This window comes from Paralichthys olivaceus, chromosome 12 (genome assembly GCF_024713975.1).
Source record: "Paralichthys olivaceus isolate ysfri-2021 chromosome 12, ASM2471397v2, whole genome shotgun sequence".
Taxonomy (NCBI): domain Eukaryota; kingdom Metazoa; phylum Chordata; class Actinopteri; order Pleuronectiformes; family Paralichthyidae; genus Paralichthys; species Paralichthys olivaceus.
In genome coordinates, this window is record NC_091104.1 from 16,938,214 (window position 1) to 16,964,189 (window position 25,976).

General features: G+C 43.5%; 1 protein-coding gene across 1 annotated transcript; it reads right to left on the bottom strand.

Annotated features, from left to right (window-relative positions):
• Positions 1-11,747: 11,747 nt before the first annotated feature.
• Positions 11,748-25,498, bottom strand: LOC109646654 (bcl-2-modifying factor). The gene is made up of 4 exons (XM_069536002.1): positions 25,294-25,498; positions 23,045-23,241; positions 22,217-22,419; positions 11,748-17,319 (listed from the first exon to the last, which is right to left on the bottom strand). The coding sequence occupies exons 2-4, from the start codon at positions 23,214-23,216 to the stop codon at positions 17,203-17,205; spliced, it is 492 nt and encodes a 163-aa protein (XP_069392103.1). The 5' UTR covers positions 23,217-23,241; positions 25,294-25,498; the 3' UTR covers positions 11,748-17,202.
• Positions 25,499-25,976: the final 478 nt, after the last annotated feature.

The window sequence follows — 25,976 nt, forward strand, 5'->3', positions numbered from 1 at the left end:
CCCTCCCCAGGGAAAAACTTGCAGCTACGCTAGGCTGGAGACGATGTCCAGACTCTCGCCCACTCAAACTCATAAAAACAACTATCATTACAGGCAGTTGTTTGCCACGAAACATCATTGTAACAACATAGACATACAGGTTCCTGATTTTTTTTTTCTTTTGCTGCCTGTTCCAGGAAATTCTCTGCCAAGTTTAATTGCCATGATCCTGAAAGACAAAAAGAGAGATAGAGAGAAAGAGAGACAGAGAGACAGATTTAAAGAGACGGAGTGAGACTGATTGCCCCGCGCTCCCGCTGTATATTTGTAATAAGTTCAAGAGTTCGAGATTGTATCTGGATAGTTTGTCTTGCGTTGCTAACCGCTCGACGCCACTCTGCCAACCAGCGCTGGTTTGGGGTGACTGACCATGATACGTACATCATAAAACCTCAGCAGTAAGGGACGGTTCAGCCTGAGTTCATGGAGGAAGTTTGAGAGCGTAGAAGGAAGGAGAGAGAATGGGACGCCTGCTCAATTCCACCTCCACTGCACACAGATCTGTTTTTAGAACTTGAAACAACAAGCGAAAAAGGTGCATGGAAATACTTTGTAGAAACTACATCATAAGTTGATGCCACTCTTTCTTCATGGCCCACTGATGAATCAGCAGAGTCACAGATCTACAGTATATTAGTTGTCTCCACCTCCCCATCTAAACATCCTAGAGCAAAGAAAACAAAGCTTCCCATTGGACCAGTAATGAATAAATAGCTCCCATGTGACCACAGGCCAAGTCCCATTTCACTCCATCCTCTGTTTGTTTTCCCCACCATTGTAATTACCCCTCCCCCATTAAAAGGCCCAAACTAGGCAGTGGTAAACATACTCAACAAACCCCAGGACCCTGACTCAGACCCATAAAAACACAAGATAATAGAGGAAGGGGTGCTGAAGGGGTTGTGGGATAGTAGCTTATAGGGGCAAACATGGCAGGGCAGCAGGAGGAGAAGGCATTGGGCATTCAGTGCGTGTGTGCATGCATGTGTGAGTGCATACATGTGTGTGTTTGTGTGTGTGTGTGTGTGTGTAAGGGAATGGTGCCTTTAACCCCTTCCTCTGGTTCTGACCCTGGCCCCCTGCCAGCAACAGTCACAGTCTAATTACTGAAATCTGTGTGCCATCTAAAGGCATTGTAGGAGTCAGTATTGTCTGCGGGCCATGAGAGCAGTCACCATTCATCCCCTGGTGCCCTCTATTTACTGAGGTGGAACGGTCTTTACAAGAAATCTGTTTTCGAGGGACCAACATGTTTGAATGAGTCGTCTGAAACCGGCCCCGATTAAATCATACAGTGTGACAGTGTGTCAGTGCATTGAATTGGGCAACCAGCCGAAATGAGACTGGCTGCAGCTCGACACTGTCATAGCTGGACACAAAGTTGCTGTAGCCACAGACAACATATGAACCGAATCACTGATCTGCAATAAAAGCTGAAGGTTTACGCTTTTAAATGGTTTTCATTCCATCTTTCTATCTGCTGAAAAATAAAAGTTTTAGAACAGTTTTTCAGTTTTTCAAACTTTTACAATGGTTTAGGTTTTGCTTGGGGCACCTTGGGTCTTAAAGGGTTAACAGAGATTAGACAAAATGTCATTTGTGTGGAGAATTGCTCGACATACAGCCCAGATATCTGCTGACTATACCCGAAGCTCCAAAATATTGGCCATTGCCTCCGCAGGCTAATTCAATGTCAGACGAGTGTGATGGGATTGTAGTTGGTATGTTCTTGACTTCAGAATTTCCATTGCACCAGCATTGCATTTTATTGCAAACTCTCTCCTCGCAAGACTCAGAATGATATAAATACTCACCATGTCCATTATTGCATCTGTTTTTCACCTTTACTAGTTGAGTGTAAGAGCTGATGTCATTTTTTCCCAGCGTGGAATCCCCCCGCTGGCAACCAGATTAGTGAAGCGCTCCCGTGTTAGAGCCCAGCAGGGAGGGACTGGCTACAGCTTACGATCCCTCAGCCCCATCCTTATCACCCCTATGACTGGATTTATTAAGTCTAATGCTGTTAATCTGCTCGATTTTCAGTTTAAACCCATTATGGGACATGCTGGAGGTAAGATAACAACAGGGGAGAGGGGAGAGAACTCTCCCTGTTTTCCAGTAGTGTGAGTTTATCAGACAGACTGTGATCTTGTCAAGTGCAGACAACTGTGATATAGGTCAGGGTTCGCCAAAAACAACGGTGTTAGGCCTCATGTTATCACTGAGGCTGGACATGAGGAGTTATTTACAACCATGTTATCTGCTTTGAGCGAATTCAGTGCTCGCTGTTTTCCCTCGAAAACCTTGAAAACAGTATCAGGAGGTTTATATAAACATTTGCCAGTGAGATAGGAGGAGACTCATGGTTTGCAGACAACTCTACACTGCAATTGTGCCAAGCTGGCAGGTCTGTGCATGTCAAACCGATGTCAAAACGATCAGCCGTGTTCAATAAGATGTAATAACACAGTACGTTGGTGGCTTTCAGAGTGGTCAGGCAGAAGTCGAAGGGCTCCTGCATGCTTTTGCATGGCGTGGTGGATTTCGGCAGCCACGCTCCGTCTGCTGCAACCACAGGTCTCACCACCGTCTCTCTCCGGCGTCGCAGCCGTTCGAGAGGCAGGGCCCATCCTTACCACACCTCACCGCACCACAACACAGCTCGCAGCCACAGTCACATGAAACCCCTCACACCCCTTTCAATTCTGCAGAGCACGCTCGCTCTGCCAGCCCTGTTGTCGCGCAGAGGAGCACACTGTGCACTACTGTGATGCTGAAGTGCTGTGTGGTGTCAGGCTTGGGGCTCAGACTGAGACCAAAATACTACCTTCTCTGAACAAGAGGGTGCTGGGAAAGCACAACTTTCTGTAACAAGAGTAGACACAAACATCACAGGGTCAACCCAGCCACATCACATGTAGTTAGCATGCAGCGGCTCACAGCTCTACATGAAGCACAAAGTAAAATACCAAGGAAATTAAGGTCAACCCTTTGGGCCATAATAGTATTTGCAGGGGAATGATCATACGACAACAAACAGCTTTAGAAAAGAAGCATTGGCTTATTTTTTATCACCACATTTGAATTCAGTTCAAGTCAAACAATTCAACTTTAATTATGTAGCGTCAATTCCTACCAGAAGTTATCTCAGGGCACTTTTCATATAGAGCAGGACAACACCATAGTATTTAAAGTTTAATCGGTGGGCAGGACAAATGTTGCACACAAGTACACATTATGCTGTCGATTTATTTTCCAGCCCACCCTCGTCTCTGTCTGCATTTGAAATTCATTCAACTGTCTTGGAAAGGAATTATTTATGAGCAAATCTGTTCACTAGAATGGCTTGTCTTGTTTTTGCTTTACCGTGTTCCCATGATGCGGGTCTGCTGGGACCGCCTGTCAGAATCACAGATTTTTTTTTGTTAATGGAGCCATAGCGCCAAATCAACACAAACAAAAAACAGTGAGCTGTTTTTGAAAACAAAAAAGTATGATTAGAGCTTCATTATAGATTTGACAATAATCCCTGCACAAAATATCCACCGGCCCATTTCCCCAAAGTTATTAGGGAGATTCTGTGTATCTGTTGTTTTATTTATCTCAAACAGGGTTTTCATGTCGTCCCCAAGTGGGAACGGAGGTGACCACAGGTTAATGATGAGCAGCAAGAATCGAGACAATCGGAGCGTGTTTTGTTCTCTGAGCCATGGTCCCAGGTGGCTCCCCATTCCAGATGTCTCAGGCTCTCTCTTTGAGAAATACAGGGTCAGGAGTTTACCCACATTCCTCTGGGCAATCGGTTTGCAGGGATAGCGACAGTCGGCTGGAAGCGGCCACTGCTGAGACGGAGAGGTGAGGTGAACTGGTTGGTCATTGTTGGGATTATCCTGTCTGAGAGACAATTAAAGATCTGGTGAAAAGAGACAGTAATAGAGACAATTATATATTGGCAATAAAGCTCAACAGCTCTGTTTCAGAAGAAAAAATTTAGCTGTTACCATGGAAATATTTATCACAACCGCGGAAGTCAAGTAGGCTACGATTGGATGGTTCAGTGTTACTTTATGTTTACCACAGAGCAACAATGATTTCCCTTTCTAACATGCTGCATTAGAGATGAAGAAAAGGAAAAATCACTAAAACAGAGTTAAATTCAAGAAGAGGAAAGGGATAAGTCGCAATGGTTTGTGGGATATGTCTTCATTCTTTTTTATTTTATTTATGTATATTTTCTTGCTCCAAATCAAATGTTTTATGGTTACAACAAATCTCGAAGCTGGTCGACCTAGTTCTATACTTTAAACTCATTAGAGTATGGGCAGAACGACGTGTGGTCTGACATACCACCCACCAATGTGTGATGATCACTTATTCTGTCTTGATCAAAACATTAGCCAAATGTTGATCTCCTTCCTGTTGCCCTCATTCTTTGTGTTGACTCCGCGCAAATTCAACAGTGGCAGAAAGAACGGTCTGAGTCAAAGATCATAGAGCAGAACATTACCAGAGGTCTGTGGTGTGGTAGTGCCTAAGCAAGTACATGAGCAAAAATGTTCACGACGTCTCAAACCCTTTGGTAATGATAAAATCACATAGATGAGGTTGTAACATTTTTTTGCGATGAAAAAGATTGGCGTCGGACTGGGAGAGGAGAGGAGGAGGAGGGGAGCCAATCTGTGACTTTGTTTATTGCCATCCAAACTTGGCTCCACCAGTCGGCCCTGTAGCTCATGCAATTGTTTGAGATGAGCTGGCAGCCGGCCAAACCTGGAGTAAATCAGCACTGTCAGTCAGCAACAACAGCCAGCGAGAGCAGCAGGAAAGGATGGGGGGTGGAGGGTTTTTGCGTATGTGTGTGTGTGTGTGTATGTGATAGACAAACAGATAGCAAAGGAGTGCAGAAAAACAGGGCCAATAAGTGCAAAAAAAGGAGTGAAAGAGTACCAGGAAATTGGGGGGATGGGAAGCAAGAGAAAAAAGTTAGAGAAAGAGGAGGAGGAGGAGAGAGAGAGGGAGAGAGAGAGGGAGGGAGGAAGGACCTGGTGCTGTGTTGTGAAACATGAGCTCGGAAAAACTGCTCCGAGTTTAACACTCTGCCCAGTGTTTTTGCAGTTGTTACTGTTTGGAGGAGGTCCATTGCGTGAGCCGACACACGCATCAGACCTAAACACACTCTCACACACAATTGTCCCACAGCCCCACCCCTGGTGCGCTGGTTGTTTTTCTTCCTCGGCCTCATCCCTCTCTCCACACTCCTCTTATCAAGGTGAGGCGCGCTAACAAGACAGGCAGCCTGCCTGACGTCTCTGGCGCCCTGCCAACCTGCTGGGTAAAACAACAACAAAAAAAAGAGAAAAGGCACCCACTGAACTGGCCCGGTTCTGTAGCTCGGAGGCCTTACCCTGCTTTTTGTGCACGCGGCATGTTTGCGAAGACACAGCGTCTGGAAACTGGGCATGAAGCGAGCGCCTCTTCTCATTACTGCACACCTCAGGCCTTTCCCGCGCAGAGGACTCATAGTGCGTCCTCAGGAAACCACAGTGACTTCTTATTTTTATCTTGCCATACAGGAACCTTTTTTCCTGCCAATTAGTTCCCAACAATGACCTTGCTTGTTTATGCACTGTCCATCTATTGAGTGACATCCCCCCGTCATAATTAGGCCAAGCTTGTGCCTCTCTCAGCTGCACGCCAAGTGCATGTAGCCAATTTTCACACATGGGGAGAGACGGCTGCCCGCTGCGTGCATGCTTACGGGGTGTATCTTTTAATTGGCGCCAAATGGTGGTGCATAAGTATGAAGATTTAGAAAAAGTGATAAAGTTGGGGGAGTGGAGGAAGGTGGGGGGGTGAACAATGGCCAGCAGGAGATGGGGAAGACAAGTTCAGCAGGTTCATGCGCTGTGCACCGAGGATTTAAATCCCTCCCCGTGACCACAGGATACCGCTAGTGTTTGTGAGTCAGATTTCTGTTCTGTGTGTGTGTGCATGTGTGTGTGTGTCACAGCTGTGAGGCCGGGAGTGACTGCTGCTCAACAAAGCACTGCGCTCTGCTGGGTTGCTCTTGGTAAACAAAGGAAACTCACAGTGCTGTATAGTGATTGCCCAACCTCTCCTTTAATGGAGAAAGTAAAGAAAAGAGCTGGTGGAGCAAAGCAGATTAAAAAGTTAGCTGGAAAAAAAAAGCACATAAGCAGGGAGTTTTCAAACTGAGAAAATGAGCCAGTTGCAACAGCAAAAAAGTTGGATTATTTATATGATTATCACCTATCAGGTGTTAACAGATCAGTTTCTGCACGCTCTTCTCCCAGCTGTGAAAGGGTGGCTGAGCTGAGCTGGCTGGTGGAGGTGGGGGAGTTTTGGGGGCTGGGGTCTTTTCCAGAGGAGGTCAGCTGTGTTCAGTCACAGCAGAGAGAGGGGGGTGGTTGGGGTTGGGGATGGTGTTGGTTGCTGCGCCAGCGGCATGCCCAGCTGAACCCTGATCGGCCCTACTCTCCCTGCACACGGCGACATGCAGCACTGTTGGCTTAGCTGCTTATTCCCATGACAACTGGCCGCCTGAGCGCCAGATGTGCGTGAAGACGAGAAAGACGAGAACGGAAAGTGTTCAAATGTACCGGGTGAGGCGTTCCTTTGCCATGACTGAGACCGTGCAGTAGGAGTTAGTTGAGTTGACACTACAGATGTCTAACAAATGCACAATTACAGATGTCTAACAAAGAGCCAGCAGCAAAGTGCAATGCGTTTCTTATCAGGACCTTTGGTATCTGCAAAGTAACAAAGATAAAATAAAGCTTTGCATTTTTGCTCAATGACTTTTCACTATTTCATGAAGGACACTTCAGCGTTGATTTCTCTGCCTGCAGTGTTTTGGTGCTGTCAGTTTTTAATGAAGAGGGGTAGGTGTGAGTTTTGGGTGGGGGAGGTTTAAGTGGTGGGAGAGTGTGTGGCTCACAGACGGCAGTTACTATCCATACTGTTAAAGTTAAACTATCCAGTTTCCCTTCTGTTGTGTATTAGAATTTCCATCAACATTTTCCATAGTCTTTGCTGCTGTATTCTCACATGGGGTAACAACAGCAAACATTCTGTTGAGGTGAGAGGTGGCATCTGGGAAGAACATCAATGAGACGGGATTTCTGCTGCAAAGCACAGTATTTTAGTTTTCAGCACATCAACACCAGCTTAGACCCTTATCAGCAAAATATCTCGAACCTTGTTGCTTTTCCAAGTTGGCATCTTCGTCGCCGTCTTCCTCGCACATGGCACCTGAGATATTTATATTCCTCCAGTTTCACGTCAGTTGCATGTTAGAAGCAGCGTCAACACACCCATTTGCTTGCTGCTGTGTAGGTCATAAATCCGGGCTCCTCCATGTTAGTGGATGGGACGTGGACCGTACAAAAAGGTCAAAGTACACACATTTTTCTCAAAGGTAGTTTCTGTCATTTTTGTTTGGTTGTGCTTGGTCAAGTGTCCATTTTTCCAATAAGTTCAGTTTTAATTAATTCTTTGTTGCTATAAAAATGGAGTAAAAAATCATTCACTGCAGAGACTGACTCATGATTAGATAAGAACAGTTATCACTGGGACCTCGCCCCCCCAATCACTATTGCGCAGATTCCTAATGCATGATGCTAGCGTACGTTTCCAAATGTTTGGGCTTCATTTCTGGATAGTGGGAGGAACTGGAGACGCATCTATGGATGTGGCTCATGACCAAGGTTCCTCCTGACGTAAGACGTAATCTTTTGTACGTACCTTTGATATTTTGCTTCCAGCGGATTAAAGCTCTCATTAATGTCATACTTCAGACTTATTTAAATTAACTTCTGTTCCTTTCCTCAAATCAGCCCCACATGAAATTATAGCTCATAGGTGATATTTTGGTAATTTCCTGCAGCAGTGAGGAGCCACGTGAAGCAGTGTCAGAGCTCGGGGGAGAATCTGCGGCTGGTGGTGCAGAGCAGGTGCTGAGCTGCCTGTCAACGCTAATATGCTGGGATTCTCTCTCACGCATCTACTTTATTAACTCAGTGACACCATGCATCACTTTAGCTCAGACTTTGAGCGACAAATTAAAGCTGTGGTTCAATCTGTTGTGCTCTGCGGTGTGAGCCATGCAGATGAGTAGGAGTTAACGACGTAGGCTGCAGTGTTTTGATTGGCTTGGCAGACATAAACAAGAGCCTTACTTGTGCGTGACCCCTGGGCCTGACCCTAGAGATAGACGCTTCTCTAATGGGTGTCTCTTTCAGCAGGCGGCCAGGCCAGGGGAACAGAGGAGCCATTGTTTTGGGCCCGGGTATAAGCCAATGCTCACCCCATTAAAGTGCTGAGCCCAGAGGAGAGGACCACAGTGGCTGAGAAACTGAGGTAGACAGGCAGGGAGAACGGGGACACCCTCGGCACACCCTCGCTGCCTGTGGGTTAACATTTATGATAATCTACCTTCTAGTTCCACAAACGTCTGTCCGTTTGTGAAAGGCAAACCTCGCAAACCATTCGTCTTATCTGCTTAACACTCATGTAAATTGCCTGATGAAGTGCGTGTCAAATGTGGTGCGATTTACACACGCAATACATTTAATACTGTAGCAGTCAGTGGGGGCGGCGCAGTGTGCCTTCAGTCTGTGGACCAAGTTGAATCTTCTACATCAGCAGTGGCTTCCTGTAATCATTAATATATGTCACATCATTTTGATATTATTATTCCACGGTATCGGTCAGCCAAAGATATTTCTAGGTGTCACAGGTGCTGATTCACAGTGATTCATAGAACCACTTCCTCTTTAGTGATTTGTCAACAAAGCAGAGGAACAACTTTCGTTTTGTTGCAGCATTGCTTTACATCAAGATAAATTACAGCTTTTATTATATTTAATTAGGGGTATTTGCAGGGAAATGATCATGGAAATGTTTATCACAACCCCGAAGGTCAAGTAGGCTATGACTGAATGGTTCAGTGTTACTTTATGTTTACCACAGAGCAACAATGATTTCCCTTTCTAACATGCTGTTAAATTCAAGAAGAAGAGGACAGGGATCTATCGCAATGGTTTGTGGGATATGTAGGTTCTTCATTCTTTTTTATTTTATTTATGTATATATTTTTGCTCCAAATCAAATGTTTTATGGTTACAAGAAATCTCGTAGCTGGTCGACCTAGTTCCAGACTTTAAACTCATCAGAAATTAACGTGATGCCTACACAAGATACAATACCCACATAAAGGTCGGGCAGTGGAGAGTCCTTGATAGGGTTAGTTAGCGTGTCATCAGCCACAGATATGGCAGAGTGTCATGGGCAGGACGATGTGTCTGATATACCACCAGCAGGTGTGTGATAATCACTTATTCTGTCTTGATCAAAAGATTAGCCAAATGTTGATCTCCTTCCTGTTGCCCTCATTCTTTGGTTCAATTCCGCACAAATTCAACAGTGGCAGAAAGAACGGTCTGAGTCAAAGATCATAGAGCAGAACATTACCAGAGGTCTGTGGTGTGGTAGTGCCTAAGCAAGTACATTAGCAAAAATGTTAATGATGTCTCAAACACTTTGGTAATGATAAAATCACATAGATGAGTTTGTAACATTTGTTTGCGATGAAAAAGATTGGCGTTGGACTGGGAGAGGAGAGGAGGAGGAGAGGAGCCAATCTGTGAGTTTGTTTATTGCCATCCAAACTTGGCTCCACCAGTCAGCCCTGTAGCTCATGCAAATGAGTATGAGGATTTTATTTTGAAAAGTTGTGAACATGGGTCTGAACTTTGTGGCAAAATAGCCGACAGGCAGCATGAGAAAAAAGCAGTTTAAATCAATCATTCAAACTTGTATTCAAGCCACACATGTGAACAACAATGAATAAGAATGCAGTATAATTTTGGGATCATTGCAGATAAACCAGGTAGGACGAACGATGAAAGTTTTCTTACTTCTCTCAGTAATAGACTGTTTATAAAAAAGCTCTGCACACAAACAGTAAAAAAGTGACAGTGTGTTGAAGGGGTTTAGAATGGCCCTTCACTAAATGATTTAAAACACCTCAGACCCAGGTATGGTAGGGGGGCACTGAGCAGCTGTGTAAGGCTAAACCAGCTGTCAAAGGAGTCGGAGCTGTTGTTCTGTTTCAACCACATCCTCTGAGACACACTCAGTGCGTGCGTGTGTGTCGGGAGGGTGGGGGTGGGGGGTACGAGACAAGGGAGTTTTTGCTGTAGGTGGCCAAACAGGTGAGTCAGGTGTCTCGTGAAGCATGAAACTATATCTGTCATGTAGGACAATAGAAACACCACGTGTCAGCCCCGAGGGAGGACACTGTACGACGTCTAGTCAGATCGAGCAACAACATCTTAGGTGTGACTGGAAATTACGTTGTTAAAAAAGAGATACGTTAAGTTTTATATAAGTGTAAGCAAATACACTTAAATATAAACCTTCATGTTTATATGGTGTCGAGAGCAATCTATCACTCCCGTGTCCTGAGGGCATCCACACTGCAGTGAAACTAATCTGCGCACTCAGCAGCATTGGCCTTAACCTTTTAGGAAGTGACAGTAATGGAGTGTGAGGTAACTCTTCTCTTTTGCTCTGTACATGGGCTCATTCAGTTGTCATGCAACACTTGCTTGTGCGCGTGTGTGTGTCTGTGTGTGTGTGTTTGGTGTGCAAGTAGCGGTTATTAGAGAGTATTTGGAAGCCCCACTGGTCCCACTAAACTAATGACCTAGCAGCAGGAGGGATGTGACGGGCACCGTCTCTGCCAAACGCCTGGCTGCCTTCAAATGCCTGGCTAGCCCCAGACACTTGGTTAATCCGCCAGTGGCTTCACAATGGAGAACTCCTTAGAATAAAAAGCTCAGGCTCAAAAGAGAGGGGGGAATTAATTCTCCTACTGTGGTTCTTCTTTTGGGTCTGAAAACAAGCCCACTACAACCAAGTTGGCTGTCTGAAGATAAAAAGAGAAACAAAGGTTTTCAGGTGTGAAAGGAATTGACTAATTGTTTATTGTGATAGAATCATATTCCTCATCTGATAACTTTACCACATCTCTACTGTCTGTAGAAGATGGATTTCTTTGTTTCTCTCTTGCATGGTGTCTTACATATTAAAGCAATATTTCTGCACTTCAATGACCCCTAAACAGACCCCCATTTTAAAAGATTTTAAATCACAGGAAGTCTTTAAAACCTATGCTGCTATATACTCACATGACACATTTAATTTCTCTTTCCCTCTTCATCACATGGACATCTCATCAATACATGCATACACATATGTCCCTGACTTGACTTCTTTCCCAGAGTCCTTCTGCTTTATCGTTGCAGATCCAGGATCTTGACTGCAGCTACATCGACCATAATTGGCAATACCTTGATCATTACAATTGCCATCGCTGCTCTCTTCATCTCCGAAACTTTTTCTTTTGTATAAAAACTTTTTCTGTACAAATACAGTAATAATTGAATTGATTGAATTCAGGATGAAATAGCTATACATTCCTTCAGCTTGTTACTAATAAATAAAATTATAGTAAAAAGAAATGATTCCCCTTTTTGACAGTCTCTGAACCCCACTTTGAGAACAACCGTATTAAAATAAACTGTGTTTTCTTTGAAGACCAAATAATTAACAGTATTTGATTGTGTGAAGCCAACTGTGATGTTGCATGTAGCATTGTTGTCCAAAGATAAACATGATTCAGCTTGAAACCTTCAATAAAATTTTATTGAAAAAAGTACCAATAAACAACAAGAAATCCAGGAGAAAAAAAGATTTGTAGAGCAAAGCTCTGTATGTACAGCATATTGCACTACATAACAAATTGTCTTTACTTCCATATTATATCAACAACCAAAAATATATATAAACACAAAAAAATGAGTGCACAGTAGAGTCTCGACAACACACAGTCAATGTTTACAAAAATGCTACATTTTCGCTGGGTCTCATTTCTTGGTATACAGAGAGTGTGTGATAATCAAGACTTTTCTGAAACTGAGCAGTTAAAGGCATATTCCAGGGTTTTTAGAAATACATTTACACATTATCTGTTCTGTAAGAAGGGCAGATATTTCATAGCTATAAGCTCCTGAGCCAAATCAACCACAACCATGAAATATTTTGGTTTTCTTGGCTTCGTTTATACACGGCAATGAGATGTGCAAGGAATGTTGCAAGTTCATTTTTCATTAAAAATGCCCTTGATCTCGTGAACTTCAAAAGGATCCTACTCATATTAAAAATCATCTTACACGCATGAACTGTTCTTATAAAAGCAGACCCTTTTTTTTCTTAAGAAAATACATTTTAAAAAGGTTAAGAAAGACAATGAAGAAATGTTACCATTAAAAAAAAAAATTCAAAATCAAAACCTTCCTCAAAAACTTCAAATTTATATAAAGTGGACTACAAAATTCAAGACACTGCGGTTTCCATAAAATACATATCCCACTCTAGGGATTCCCCACACTCACATATAATGTGATGAGTGCAGTTTGGGAACCTCATCCTAACAACATTATACAGGGCACCATGGTGGCTTGAATCCCTTTCCAATAAGTTCTAACAGGCCATCGATCCTGAGCCCATTGGTCACAGATGAGGCTGACAGCTGACACATGGCAAGATTAGCCCAAGAAAACAATCCAGAGTGTATACTATACATTAACACACGACAGATAAGGGACCCATGGGATCTCTAGATACAAAGTACTTTCCAGTGCATGTTGATTACAACACAATGATCAAGATTTAAAGAATCGAACACAAACATTAACGCCCTGTGACTTGAAAGGGAATATGAAGGCAACCTTTTTTTTACATGTGTGTTTTGAAGCACCTCCAATGACATCTGTGTCAGTATCAGTGGTCTGGGAGGGGTGAATGACTCATTCAGAGGTTATACTGTGTTGATGCTGCTGCTTTTCTAAACAACATATTGTGAATGTGACCATGACGACTAGTGAATTGAGCTGTGGGAGATGATGACAAAGGTCTGAATTAGTTGGGCTCTTCCCCAGGAAATCAGAATACTGAACCCAAAATCTTCTTTTTTGTTGAATATTGCTGTTTTTAGACAGAAGAGGTACAGAAATCAGGGCCGGATATTTTCCCAGATGCGCTTACAACAACAGGAAAGTTTCTAAAATGTTCAGGCAAGGGGTGGCTCCTGGATAGAGCACGCATGATGAGACATGATCTAGAAAATCCGCTGCATTTTTGTTTACATCAAGACAACAAAGTAGGCCTGCATCACCAAAAGCTCTCAAATGTCATTGTCTTTTTACGTGCATGGCATCTCTTTTTCATCCTGAGATATTTGTACTGTTCCAGCATCAGGTGTGTGGCACATGTTAGAAACGTCATAAACACACACACTCTCTTATTGTAAAATTTTCAGACACTTTCCCGTTGTATTCTTAAATGGGCTCACTCTGACATTTTAGGGAAATTTTAGTTGGGGGGGCTGATAGGAGGAAAATGTCCAGAGCAACTGACTCAGACACATTCTTACATACAGCCCCTCCAGGAAAATTTCAGGAAAACATCCCAACTACAGTGCATGTCTGAGAGCAGCTCATTCAATACTCTGAAGTCTTGCAAGCTTAGAAGGTGACTCTAAGATGCTCAATGTTGTCAGCTATGGTCATCGTAAATGCATTGTGGGTACTATGCTTTCCGAAAGTACCAATATGAATTCAAAGTGACCATAAACTACAACCTTGCTACAGACTTAAACCTACACTGGAAGAGTATCACAAAAAAAGTAGATTTTGGGGTCATATCACATGAAGCACATACAAGTCCAAGACCAAATTTAAAAAAAACAAAAAACAACAGAAAATTAGACGTAATTGCACACACAAGTGTATACAGTAGAAATGGGCAGATATACAAACAAATAAATAAGAAAGAAAAAAAATAAATTACAAAGACAAATGAGCCGATGAACAACACCCATGTAATGAAGGAGCCGCACAAAGAGGAAGTCAAGAGCCAGTGGTGAGACAGGGCAACTACAGGGACTGGCTCAGCGTTCAGGATCCGCAGGAAACTATAACCACAACCACATTCAGTGCACCTCACACGCCTATTCACTACATGCTCGGCAGCCCCCCGTCACCACCACAGTCAGCAAGTCAGCCTCAGACTCCTCAGTCAAACTGTACCCTTGTATATGCGCGTGCTGCGAAATCGCTCACGAGGAAAATTTGAACTGAAATGAAATTAAGAGTTGACAAAACGGCCGGGAGGTTTCGTCATAAATAAACGGGTGAAAACGCCGCTCTCCTTCCAAACATGTAACAGATTCTCAAGGTTACCAGTAGCCCACAAAGTCTGTCCCTGAGACATCCTTAAGAAAATGAGAGGAAACCCTAATTATGCAGTGATAAACTTGACACATTGTAAGGAGCAAGTAATTACAGACCCCTGATATGTACTGCGCCTTGGGTCCAAACATTGGCCAGGGTTCAGCAATGGAAAACATAAAACAAACAGCATCTTCAACAGTGTCTTTAAACATATTCATAATTCAACAATAATTACAGTCTTTTTCACTTTTGTTTCATTTCAGAGACTGTTTGTCTGCTGAGTCAGTGGTGGTTTTACCGAGTATGTTAAAAGAAAATGTCCCAAATCTGGATCTATGCACCAAACACAATACAAGATCACCCGTCAGGATGTTACACGATGTGAAACGCCTGTATAGGTAGCCTGAGGGGAGGAGATTCTGTTTCACAGATTGATTATGGAGCATTGTTTGGTGTTCAGAACATGCACAGGCTGTGAAAAGCAACCCGGGACTTGGAAAACCTTTCAACTTAGGCACGTGGTGCTATTGTAGCCCTGAAGGGTTGGTACATGAATTTCCCGAGTCCAAACCAGATTCCAGACTGTGTTCAGCCAGGTCTCGAGATTGATTGGACATGCGAATGAGTACATCTGAAATGTTGTGGCAAGAAGACAAGTCATAACTAAAAAGCCTTCATATAAGACAGAGGTTAGCCTGTTAACAATCTGAGCTCTTGAAGGGTGTTAAGTCTAGTGCAAAAACAGTGGATCCACAGCTCCACTTCAAGGGCATGGAGGTCTGAAAACAATCACATGAAAAGAACACAACTAAAACTAAAGGGGGAAAAAATCATGACAGCAGACTTGGTCAAAATAACATGGTTTTGAAAGCATGTGTTACTTTGCTTCAGCAAAAAATTCCTCTAATATTATAATTTAATGCAGAGTACTTCAAAAGTTTTCTGCATGAAAAAGACAGCACACCACAACTTGAATCTAAATATCTGTTCACTGCAATATGTGGCATCACCAAATGACTTATAGCTATAACTTATTTGCATTAGATTAACTGGCAACCTGACCCCTGCATTGTACAGTAACAAACACCCATTGAAAACAGGGTATCAATGAGAAAACCAAATCAATAATGTCTGATTCCTACAGGAATAAAATGGCAACAAAGACTGACACTAGCATGGTCCAAACTGGTAAATAAAGCTCATTAAAAGAAATTAATTAACAGAGATTTCATCGGCTCACTCACTTTTATTATTCAGCATTGGGGTGTTTGTTACTGCTCAAAGTTCTTATAAATTAATGTAAAACCTATTAATTATAGCTAACCACAGGTTTTGCAGTATCATTAGTCCTCAGTGGTGGAAGAAGTATTCAGAGGTGAAGATACGATACATTAATGTAGAGAGTCAAAGTCCTGCATGAAAAATCCTACTTAAGTAAAAGTACAAAAGCAAAAGTATTAGCAGCACAATGTAATTAAAGTATTTAAGTAAAATGTTGGTTTTGGTCCCTATTAATCATTCCAGTATTATTACTGAAGCAGCATGTTACTGGCTTTATGTGCAGTTTTATAAACAGGGTCTCTGGATCAATCTAAAAGTCGAACATCTCTACAATCAGCTGATTAATGTGACAGGAAAGAAGTAGCATAAATGTTTTGTACTTTTGGTGAGTTATCCGATCATTTGAACTTAAACTTAACTAAAACGTGACTATGACAACACTTTTTAAGACTTCAGATGCAAAAATGCAGTTTAACGTTAAACAATGTGCTGTATTTCAAATGTTATATTATTCATTGTGTAAAATCTTCATATTAAAACTAGCTAGGAACTAAAGCTGTGAAACAAGCACTACTACTACAAAAAGGTTTAAAGTATTATAATATGGAAATCCTCAAGTAAAGTACATCTACCTCAAAACTGAACTCAGTTACTTTCCACCACTGATTCCTAATTGTGATAACAGCATCAACCAGTCTTTCCTTTGAGTCTGTTGTTGTGGACAGGTTTGCTGGCAGTCACCGGGCTTGTTAGACCAGTGAGTGATGTGTTGCAACACTCCGCCCCGAAACTTTGCAAGCCATTAAAAAATCTAATGACCTAATGGTTTGACAGGTAGCACATGACTAATGAATTCTTGCCTCTGAACGTATTATTTAGAACACAGTTACCGGTGTGCTGACTTTTTCTTGTGCGTAAACTTTCCTTTGTTCCCAATGTTTTGAAGGTTACTGAGGGATCATATCCAAATTTAACGGCACACTGAAGTGGATGGCAGACAAAGAAAACAAAGAAAAAATTAAACGATAAATGTTCCGTTGAGGTGGGGTGCAAAATGCTTTGTTCTGAGAAGTTGCCTCTTTGGAAAATTAGTAAATCAACTTGACTGATCACCTGGGAATCTTCAAAAAAGAAAGAAAAAAACCCTCACACCACATTTCCTAACCATCTCATCTCGCCTGTCATAATTGCTCAATACTCTTTCTGGCAGAAGACATTGAATAAGGCATTCCCAGGGTCTGTGGAGGTCATTTAAGATGGATACATGTTGAAGTGCAAAAAATTTTACAAGAACGATGTACTGTACAAAATCACTACGCCACACGTATACCAAAATATGAACATTGTCTTGTAGAGGAATCTTGGAGAATCATGGCATCTTCTTGGAAAGAAAAAAACGACACAACCTTTTTTTTTTTAAAAAGTGGTTGTCTCCGTCCCGCGGTGACCTTTTGCCTCCTTTGTTTCGCCCCCCAAAAACAGACCCGTGTTAGATTTGACAGTGCCATTAGGAGTCCAGTTCCTCATAGAGATTAAGGAAGGGACGCAAGAGGAAGACATCCCCTCACCTCCGTCCTGCTCCACCTCCTCCGGCGATGAGCCCCCTGTCAAACAGAAGGCTGAGCAGAGCCGCGGCCAGGCGCCACCACAGCGGCCCCTGATTCCTTTGGTTTCGATGATACTGAAACAACAAACACAGACAAAAAACATATGTCAGCCAGTGCACGCCACCGATACAATATCACAATGTCACAAAACACAGGGCTAGAAATAGTCATTAGCTTGGGTTTGAGCTTTAGTTTGTGTTGGCCCTGATTGACAGTGAGAGCAGTGAACAGGGTCAACCGAGAAGAGGGTAAGACAAAACCAGACACCGGAACTATGCTGATATTTTCACAACAGTCTGCTTCTGTCACCAACAATGCTTATTAGAGAGGCCTCCCTTTGTGTGTAGGATCCCTACACATAGCCGGGTTTCCCAACAGATAGTCCACACCATAAACACGTTCATCATATGCTCACACTTTTTCTAAATCTTCCTGGCAGAGACTGGCAGCCAGAGGGGGCAGGAGGAGAATGGCTCTTTCTTTCTGAGCCAAATGGATTGCGTGTGATTAGGGAGATAATGCTATCACTGCTATTGAGAAGCTGAAATAAGATAATTGCACCAAATGGGATTAAGGAGCGCTTGTGAAGAGGCAGGGAGCCTCTGGAAAACACTGCAGGTACAGTAGTCCCACGAACAGCTCATCTGCAGACCAGAGGCACGCCTGATGATACTGTGTCTATTTTCAGAACAAGAAGGTTGTAAAGTACGACTTGAGATTAGTTTTTCATGACAATGCAAATTGTACCACACTCGCTCGACAACGCTTTAACATGTTTATGGAGGCCAAAATAACTAAAGGCAGAGATTAGATACGCTGTATTTACATGACTGCTTCTGAGGTGGTGTCCAAACATTGACCTAGTTAGCAGCCAAGAAACTGCCATTGTGATAAGCCGCTGGGTTCCTATACTCTTATCAATTTGTGGGGAACATTGCAGGGTGCTGTACAAACGCCAGGTTCCAGCCTCACATGTGCACTTGCTTACTTTACTCGCTGTTTGTTCAAAATAGAGAAATGAAAACATAAAATGAAAATCACAGCAAAGACTATTGCGAAACTTGATCAAATCTGACTCTTGCTTGAGGGTGAGGACCTTATAACAGCTTAACTTCTGCTTCATGTAAACACTGACAATATTTATACACAGCACAGAGTGGAAGAGCTCACCACGATACATCTGAGGCTCTGCTGGCAGCCAGCATGCCTCGACATGGAAAACCCTGCCATACTTTAATTCTATTTTAATTTCAAACTAAATTACATAAGAGGCCACAGGCAGTTTCAGAAATCTGAGGGTATAATGACTGCATCATTGTTTGCCATATATATACTATTTAATAATGCTCGGGGTATAAACATTAGATTGTGAAAGCAGCAGGGGTAATATTAGTTAACTGAGGGGCTTATCACGTTACAAAGCTGGTGTGTTTACTACAAGCTACGCGTGAAGCAATTAATCTTTATACACAGAAACAGAATGTTCCTCGACGCTGACCTTTTGCCCTTTGAGAGTCATAGAGAGAAACAGAGCAGGAGAGAGTGATTAACAGAAAGAGGTGTGCACAGGCCTGTCGCAACTGAAGTCATGTGTCACGCCACCAACTGTCAAAGATGGGAGTCGGGCTCTAAATTTAGCCGGCGATAGAGAGGTCTAGCCAGATGCTCGGTGTCATCGGTCTGACACTAGCCCGACCGCAGCCTTATCAGTGTCCCATGTGGGCTGTCTGTCAAGCCAGCTGCTCAGAAGCTCTGCCTTATCTCTTGAGCAAACAGGCCCGGCCTCGATAGCAAAAAACTGTGGATTAGTCACATAAGGGAGAGAGACAAGGAGTCGGGGGAAAAATACAAACAAAGAGCAGTAGTATTAGATGATACAGAGCAGCCAAAACTGACACCACCATCAACAGGAATCATCATAGAGTGATGAATCAAGAGTAAATATCCAGAGCCGGCCTCCTGTGTGTTTTCATTTCTAGTGGAGCTTCACCCCTCCCCCCTTCAACAAGTGCTGAAAGAAGAGAGTGCCATGCCCTCACTGGAACAGTGAAGTGATTGAGCCACAAACACTGCCTGCGTGCAGACACTCTCACACACACACACAGGCGATATTCAAGCCGGCTTTCAACACCTCCTATCGAAAGCACCAGGAGTCGTCTCTTTTAAAAAAAACATGGGGATGAAACCTAACTCTGCTCCTTGCCCCGTGCTGGCTGAAGCAGTCTTCCTTCCTTTGTGACTGTCATTATTGCCTCGTCTCAAATGGCGGGCTGGCTAATGTCAGCCATCCTCTGGGGACCTCTGAGTCCCCTTCAGCCCTCTCCGACTGAGGAGCAATTTATCTGTCAGCATCCACCAGTACTCTTTCACTACCTAATCCCCTCTTTCGCCAGGGGCCACGGGCTCCCATAGAGAACACTCACAGCCACATTCAACCCCCCGAATCCATCGAGGGGGCGGCAGTCAAAGGCACTTGGATTGCTCAGGGACAAGTGTCTGCACTGACTGGCTGCAATCGCCCACTGACAGGAGCCGACAGGAACAAGAGCTGATGAACAGTAACTCTATTATTGAGTGAGAGTTTTTTTTACTGACTGACAGACCGTGCAATGGTGAGAGTTGAAGGATGGTAAAAAGCAGAAAAACAAGTACAAGTGTCTTCATGCATGAGCATGCACACACACACACACACACACACACACACACACACACACACACACAATTAAAATTAGATTTTCATTGATTGCACAATCACAGGCAAAAAAAAAGCATTTATACAGGAATCATGCATCCCAAAACACACATTACCATTTTACCTATAAAAACATTCCTTAGCTACACACACACACACACACACACACACACACACACACACACACACACACACACACACACACACACACACACACACACACACACGTCTCAATGACTTCAGAGAATATTACATTGATTTCCAAGAGACATTAACTTAAACAATAGTTTCTACTCAACTTTAACCTAACCCAATCATAAAGCATGTCTTTACTATAACATTCTATGATTTCTGTTATGGACTGTTTTGGCCCCCATGACTGTGTAACAGATTGAGGTCCCCACAACATGAGTTTTACCTGGAAAACACACTCACAGACTGATGGAATATTATTGTCTTTATCAGCTGCCATTCAGTATCATAACATGCATCACTTCAGGATGTGACTTCACAAGGCCGTTCTCACTCTGACTGTCCTCGATGCTGTTTACTCAACCAGCGCACTGAGCCCAAGCCACTTCCTCATCCCCTGACCCAGGTTTGCCACCATTGTGCGTCAGTAGATTTCTGGCCGCACACAGACACACACACGTGCACACACACAGACACATATACACTACACAGCAACCCTCATGTCTGACTGTCTAGTTGTCTGTATGTGTCTGCGAGTGTCACAATTCATGAGTCACGCTGCGCTGCCAGGGTATAAATAACTTCAGTTTGATAAGCGCATGAGAAAATCAAACTGTCTAACACTTCAGGGTATGAAGTTATAAAAAGAATTGTATTATGTGCAGGGCAGGGAGGTTTTAGGACAACCCATGATTGGTTGTTACTTGATCATTTGAGGTTCATTTCCAAACCTCCTTCCCTCGTATACATGATTATACCTTCATTTTGGATAACCCCCCCCCCTCACTTATGGCCACGTAGACCTCTTATTTGGGTGTCTTCTGCGGCCTGTCCTCGCCGAGGGAAGGGGCTGACTGGAGACTCCCTGAAACCACAGCTGCTTCCCTCTGGGGCTCACGCGCTGAGCTTCGGGTTACAACATGTTTACCTACTCCCACCGCTTCTGCTTTTTCCTGGATGTAACAGTATGTATGGTGGATGCATGTGTTTAAACATGCACGTATGTTTGACTGCTAAACACTTGTGCAACAAGACATTCACACTCTACAGCAAATCCCAAAGAGTTGACATATATTTCATGGTTCTGCGGATGAAGCAACAAGTGTGTCATGGTTTTACAGCGCACCCATACTGAAGTGACATTACACAGCAGCACATGGACTCAGTGAACAGTGTCACCCTGACCACAGTGCTGGTGTGTTGTTTAAGGCCAGGCACCCTCTACAGAACACAAGTAAAGAGAGAGAGAGAGAGAGAGAGAGAGAGAGAGAGAGAGATGAGAGAGAAGGAGAGAGAAAGAAATAAACAGGAAGAGGAGGCAGGGGAAGGGCCTGGGGTTGGTGAGGTGGGGGAAGGGCCGTCCTGGTTCAGCAAAGTCTTTGGCTTTAGGGAAGAGAGCGGGGTGAGACGCTGGGCAGAAATTCTGCATATGCAGGGCCTCTCCGAAACAATTACAGAGCAAACACTATATATAAGAGCGCAAACTTAAAACCATAAAACCTTTGACTCACCTCGACATGAGATCCAGAAATTAATACAAAAAGTATGTAGATGGAGTTGCTAATGTGGGGACTGCACTTGTGACTTTTTAAAAGCCCCCTTCACCTGATACAGTTACACAAGCACATGCACACACACATTGTCACAGTCACAGATAATAGTGAATTATCAGGAGCATGACACAATCATAAAGCCAAGGGAAATTCTAAATAAGAAGCACAGACTTTGGACTATTGAGCCTACCAACATTCAACTGAACTTATTAGACACGACTTAACATGGTTGAGATAAGTTTCAGACCGAGAAGCCTCCAACCCACAACAAATGTATCACATACTGCTCCTGCACAGGGAAACCAAACACTGGTTCTTGTTGGGCAATATATTAGTCAAATTTGTCGGAAAGAAGAAATTCCTTCATCAACTTTCAGAGGAATAGTCATAAAACAATAACCTCAGGACTATCTGCACACAACACAGAATTTAAGACACTAAAGGGAGAGTCTGTGACTGTTCATTGGCAAATTGTACTTATTTAATGCTATCAAAGTGTCTATCTTGTGTTTTACAATCATCTTTCCTTCTCACCAGTTGTAGGTGATCCCGGTGAAACTGGTCTCCTATCAGCTGGAGTTTCTGGCCTATGCAGGCCTCCACACTGTGCGCCACAGGCTGCTGCTGGGGAAGCTGCTCCATCCCGTTTCGCTCCTCTTGGCTTTCTTGCCGCCTCGCTTCCTGATCCCCAAAAAGCTCAAAGTGTGCTGGGAAGTGCAATCGAAAACCTGCGTTGCCTGTGGAGTGTCAAGGCTGATATTTATTATTTGTTAACAACAAAAATGTTCAATGTTGTAACAACCTAGATAAAGCAATGACACCTGTCAGGTCTTTCTTTAATATGCTTACTTCTGTACTGATGACACTGCAGATAAGAGATGGCTTGGCTCTAACCACAAATTATTTAATTTTAATCAAACATGAGTCATGTAACAGTTTCATAAGTCACTCACACAACTATTTTGCATGACCCAAATTGAAGGATAGTCAGTTGTTGCAGAGCTACTTAGGAATGGTTACTTGCAGATGGTGCCAATGTAACATTTCTCCCACTGATAACCAGCTCCCTGTACAGTTACTGCGTAGGCAGGTGAGCTTCTGTCACATCCTTTCAGTCACAATGCCAGTGTGGCGCCTTTTGAATAGCAAAGCAGCTGGGTACACTTCATACAGACCATAAAAGCTGCTGCGATCACGACACTCTGGCGCCAGAGGTGACATCAGTGCGGCAACATTGTTATCCGTTTCTCACAGTGAGTCTCACATAATCATTCTGTGTTTCAGTTATATAACACGTTTATCACGTACGATGCAAAGTTCATTTTCTTTCTTTCAAAATTCCGCATTTGTCATCATCCTCACCGTAGAAGAGTGGTCTGGGCTCCTCTGCGACTCCACACGGCAGCATGCCGTTGTCCAGTGCCAGGGCCGGGCCAGGTGTCTGTGTGCCCCGGTCTTCACACTTTATATCCCTGAACGTGGTGCGCCAGAAGTGGGGGTCTGGCTCAAAGACATCATCCTCCTCATCGTCCATACGAGGGCACTAGGAGACAAGCAACCTTTAAAGTGACAGAACAGAGAGAGAAAGGTTATTACGTCAGCTGAAGGCAGAATATATCTGTCGTTCAGCCATTAAATAAATCAAAACCACCCCAAGTTTCCTTCACTAATGATCATAACCTTGAACACGTCTGCATTAGGCCTGATGAGATGATCTCAGACACATTCATTATTTGTTCATTCCTCCATAGCATTTATTATCAGTACAGGCAACCTGTCTGGTTTATAATGAGTGCCCTCAAATCGATAAAACCTCAGTGGACATGCTGGAGAGGAGAAAATGAGCAAATGGTCGGCCCTCATTTGTGGCAGTGCTTATGTAGACGAATGACTGTTCATCTCAGTGATGAAACCACACAATTCACTGTGGTTAGCAGACTCAGTTGAGTCGCATTTACATTAATGGGGGTTTGGCTGACTAGGTTAAATACGAGGTAGACTCTTTGTGCTAAGCAGCCTCCTGAACAGGAGCCTGTCTCTGAACTAACCTTATTTCCTTACTTATAATGGGTACTTTAATGGCAAACCACTGTGCCCAGTATGCATATAAATACATGAAACGTACACAATACATACATTTAATATCAAGAATAATAAAAACATATTTTGTGATGATTCATTGAGGCAGTTCTACCACAGAATGCCATGAAGCACATGGGAATCTCTCCAATGTAAATGATGCACTCCACTCAACCCTGAATCATATAGTGGGTCAGCGAGTTATCAAAATATGGGTGAAATTCAAGTCGCCTTCCCAACTAAACCCCCGAGTCACCATTGAGTTGTAATACAGGGTTAGACTACTACCACACTTCCAAATTAGGGTCCGCAGCAAAAGTATAATGACAGTGTTTGAGGAAAATCCTAAGCCACACTCCCTGCCCTGGTCTGTCAGCCTGCCAGCTCCCTGAGAAGCCGTTTTCATTTCTTCACCCAACATAAGCAGCACAGCCTCTGCCTCTAGCATGCCCAGACCTCACCATTTACTGTGTGCCTTCACAATAAACCCTGTGTGTAAAACCACTTAATGCTTTGTTTTGACAAACACAGAGTAAGAACATGGAAGACTCAGGGGGGAAAAAACACTAAGCTCAACTTCTATACATCCGGGGTTGCTTTGTGTGCTGCTTCCCAGTGCAGGGCAGTGAGCTGTGGGTTTGTCAGGCAGTGGCTCCCCCTGCTGCAAACTGAACACATTCAACTCTAGGGTGATGGGGGAGAGGTGGGGTTGGCTGAGGTGAGGGTGTTATTGACACATCCTCTATGCAAGAGAATCACTTCAGAGCATTTCAACTGTGAATCACATCAATGTGGCGACATTAACCGACAGGTGACCTAATCGAGCTCCAAGCAGTGACACAATGACAAGTTTCCAGACCCGAAAAAGGCTCGATTATAAAATCCAAAGGTTTAAGAAACACATGTTGTACACTCTGATGTTACAATAAAGAATGCATAACTTATGCACAAGTGTAAAGTAAAAACACTTTTGTAATTAAATCAAATGAACAAATGTTAATCCAAAAAGTCTTAATAACTAAAATCCACAGGACGATCGGGTCAAATGTTCTTAATCATGTCACAAATTATTACTCGCGAAAATAACCGTGAAATGTAAAGCAACAAAAAACGTTTTAATTGTGTAATAACGTTGGTATTAAACTATCTGCCACATTATCTAATCTGTGAATAATGCTCTTAGGACTGAGACACAACAGAGACTCTCGCTGTTGAAACAAGAACCCGGCGCTGTGAAGTCCATGTACCGAGCTGTGTACCGGGAAAGCCGGTAGAATTCAAACCTCTGCTGTTTGAATGGCAGGCTGAGTTTCAACTCGACAGCGCTTCTATTGTTTCCTCTTTAACGCTGCGGTTCAGTAATGTACGCAGAGATAAAGTGTGTTGCATCGATGACACCATCAGCACCGCTGTTGTTGTTGTTGATGTTGTTGTTTCACGCAGACAGGCGCGCGTGTGTCTTTAAAAACATTAAAGCCGGCGTAGTTCCGTGAAAAGGTTGAAAACATTGAACGTGTTTGTGAAGAACTCACCACCGCCGGACCTGGTTGTCGTGTCGGGACGCTGCTCGGGGGGGAAGGGGGCAGTGGGTTCAGTATCCTGCTCAGTGAAGTGCGTTAAGTCCGTGTCGGCTCGTCGTCCGCGTCCATTCTGTGAGCAGCTCCGCGGCAGAGCTCGTTTCATTTCGCCGACGTCAGCTCCTCGCGCGCTGACTCCTCCGCCGGGGCGTGGCGCTTTCCCTCGGTAAATAAGGCTCCTTAAAGGCGGAGCTGCGGCCCCGGGCTCCGCGGCCAATCGGCGGGTTTGTTTTCATCCCGCCTCCTGTGTCGCGCACTCAGACACGTGGACGGGAAATTCCCCCGCGCAGCACGAGACCGAGCTCAAGCTTCTGCAGAAATCATCTGCTCAGGAAAGTGTGAAGAGCTGTCAGCGGGAAGTTGATGGAGAAAGTACAGAGCCATCTTACAACACGAGATATCCACAAACACGATGCCCCGTCACATTTGAACAGTTTTGCAATGATGACTTTGCGGAACCTGTGTTTATTAGTAAATTACTGAATATATTCTGTTTACACAAGCATTAGTTTTCATTCCATTTATATATATTTTCAAAAAAATAATAATCCTTTCATTTATAAGTATTACATGTTTACTTCCTCACACTGTATATTCCGTTTACACTGCATATATTAGTTTTGTTTTTGTTTATACAT

What these genes read in the sequence shown, in the direction of transcription:
- LOC109646654 (XM_069536002.1), bottom strand. Translation starts at nt 23,216, where the DNA reads ATGGACGATGAGGAGGATGATGTCTTTGAGCCAGACCCCCACTTCTGG. An exon ending in GCCCAGACCACTCTTCTACG is followed by an intron (nt 22,420 to 23,044) that starts GTGAGGATGATG and finishes GACACTCCACAG; the next exon opens with GCAACGCAGGTTTTCGATTG. An exon ending in ACCGGGATCACCTACAACTG is followed by an intron (nt 17,320 to 22,216) that starts GTGAGAAGGAAA and finishes TTGTTGTTTCAG; the next exon opens with TATCATCGAAACCAAAGGAA.